The 1,730-nt window shown below is 41.2% G+C and overlaps 1 protein-coding gene across 1 annotated transcript; it reads right to left on the reverse strand.

Moving 5' to 3' along the window:
• Positions 1 to 435: 435 nt before the first annotated feature.
• Positions 436 to 1,227, reverse strand: LOC131859103 (uncharacterized). Its single transcript, XM_059212636.1, has one exon. It carries the CDS (start codon positions 1,225 to 1,227, stop codon positions 436 to 438), a length of 792 nt encoding a protein of 263 aa, XP_059068619.1.
• Between the last annotated feature and the right edge of the window lie 503 nt (positions 1,228 to 1,730).

Raw genomic sequence — 1,730 nt, forward strand, 5'->3', positions numbered from 1 at the left:
TTTTTTCCTTCTAGGAGGAGATGGGTTGAAACCCACGTCAGCTTTGCTCCAGTTTCTTGTATTGACTGAATTAGCCTGAGGGGTAGATTTAGGCACTTTTTTGCCCTCTCTCTTTCACTCTGCAACTTCAATTGTATTGTCATCTTCCTATTGAGTGGTTGTCTTCTGGTCAGCATCGTCGACCTCTGCCCACTTAGCATTAAGAAATGAGGTCATAAGTGATTGTTGAATGGTGGCTTGTACCATTTCTATAGATTGTTGTGATCCTGACAACGAGATCCTTCCAAGGATCAAGCACCTCTGGGCTTTTTCAAAATCACTACTGAGGCCTGCTCTTCTGGTGTTTTTTGTAATGTGGTTCAAATCTACTTCCTCATTGTTCTTTAACACCACCTGCATCTCTCCTTCTTCTAGGTTATCACTCTTTTGATCCTCCTAATTGGTATCTTGTTGTTCTCTATCATCTTTACCTGTTTGATCCATTTTACCTTTATCATTCAAAGGTAGTTCTGGGTTTTCCCCATTAACATCTAATTGTTTCTCTATCGTGTCAGGGATGACACTTTGGGCCTCTTCAATTTTGTTCTCTTTTTCAGAGCTCTTTGGTTGCTTAATGGGGTTTTTTGCTTTCCATTGTAGTGTCCTCTCTTTCTTTTCTTTCTCTTTGGCCACCTGAAGAGGGCATTTCCTTGTTGTATGTCTCGCTTTTTTGCAATGAAAGAAAGCAAAAGGGACACTTCCATATTCCAAAGGTTGGTTCCATTTTCCCAATCTAGAGTTGATTTCAATGGATAAAAGCATATTTGTGTCTTGCGTAACTCCAATGCAGATCCTGGAATAAGTAAATCTTCTTCTGGCCATAGTTATGGGGTCCATTGAGAGGAGTTTACCAAAAGAACTAGCAACACCTTTAAACACATCTTCCACCCAAAATTCTAAGGGAAGGCCCAACAGTCTAACCCAGACAGGAGCCTGGACAAAAAATGATCCATTAAGTTCCATCTTATGCACCCATTTTTCCAGAGCTAGCATTGCCTTACCGATCAGCCAGGGACCATCACAAAGCACTCTTGACATATCTTCCTTGTAGGAGAAGGCCAATGACAATGCCCCTTTTGACATAGTTGTGATCTCCACTTGACCTTTAAGAGACCATTTGTGTTTAGCAAAAGCCCTGACAATATCAATATTTGGCCTGGGACCCAAAAATTTTCCAACCAGTGTCATTGCCATAAGGTTGATGTTATGATCAATAACAGGGTCTGGGATTTCAATAGCAAATGTACCCTTTTCTGGGTCTGATATATTATGAACTGGGGGAAGTGAGGACTTTCCACTTGGTTTGACACCGAATAGATAAGTCCAAGACCGACCGCTATCCCTTCACATTGATTCCTACCTAGGAGTGTCTTCAGCACGTGGTCTCAGAGAAATCTAGGCTATCCCAGGAGTCATCCTAACCCTTCTCCCCTTGGTTTTCCTGTCCATTGCAGGGTTTCCCACTCTGCCCTGGATTCAAATTTCCCTCCTCTCTATTCTCTTGCTTCTCCCTCTTCTAGCACTCCATTCTTCACATCTGCAAAACTAAAACCCAACCGAATTGTTGCATGCCTAGAAAGATGAAGACACATGAAATGTTAATCCTATGAGGATTTGGTTACATCTAGGCAATATAGTTAGTAGTTATCCTCTAAAAGAATAATTTTAGGCTTTATGTCACATTAATTATT

Source organism: Cryptomeria japonica, chromosome 10 (assembly GCF_030272615.1).
Source record: "Cryptomeria japonica chromosome 10, Sugi_1.0, whole genome shotgun sequence".
NCBI lineage: Eukaryota > Viridiplantae > Streptophyta > Pinopsida > Cupressales > Cupressaceae > Cryptomeria > Cryptomeria japonica.

What these genes read in the sequence shown, in the direction of transcription:
- LOC131859103 (XM_059212636.1), bottom strand. Translation starts at nt 1,227, where the DNA reads ATGACACTGGTTGGAAAATTTTTGGGTCCCAGGCCAAATATTGATATT.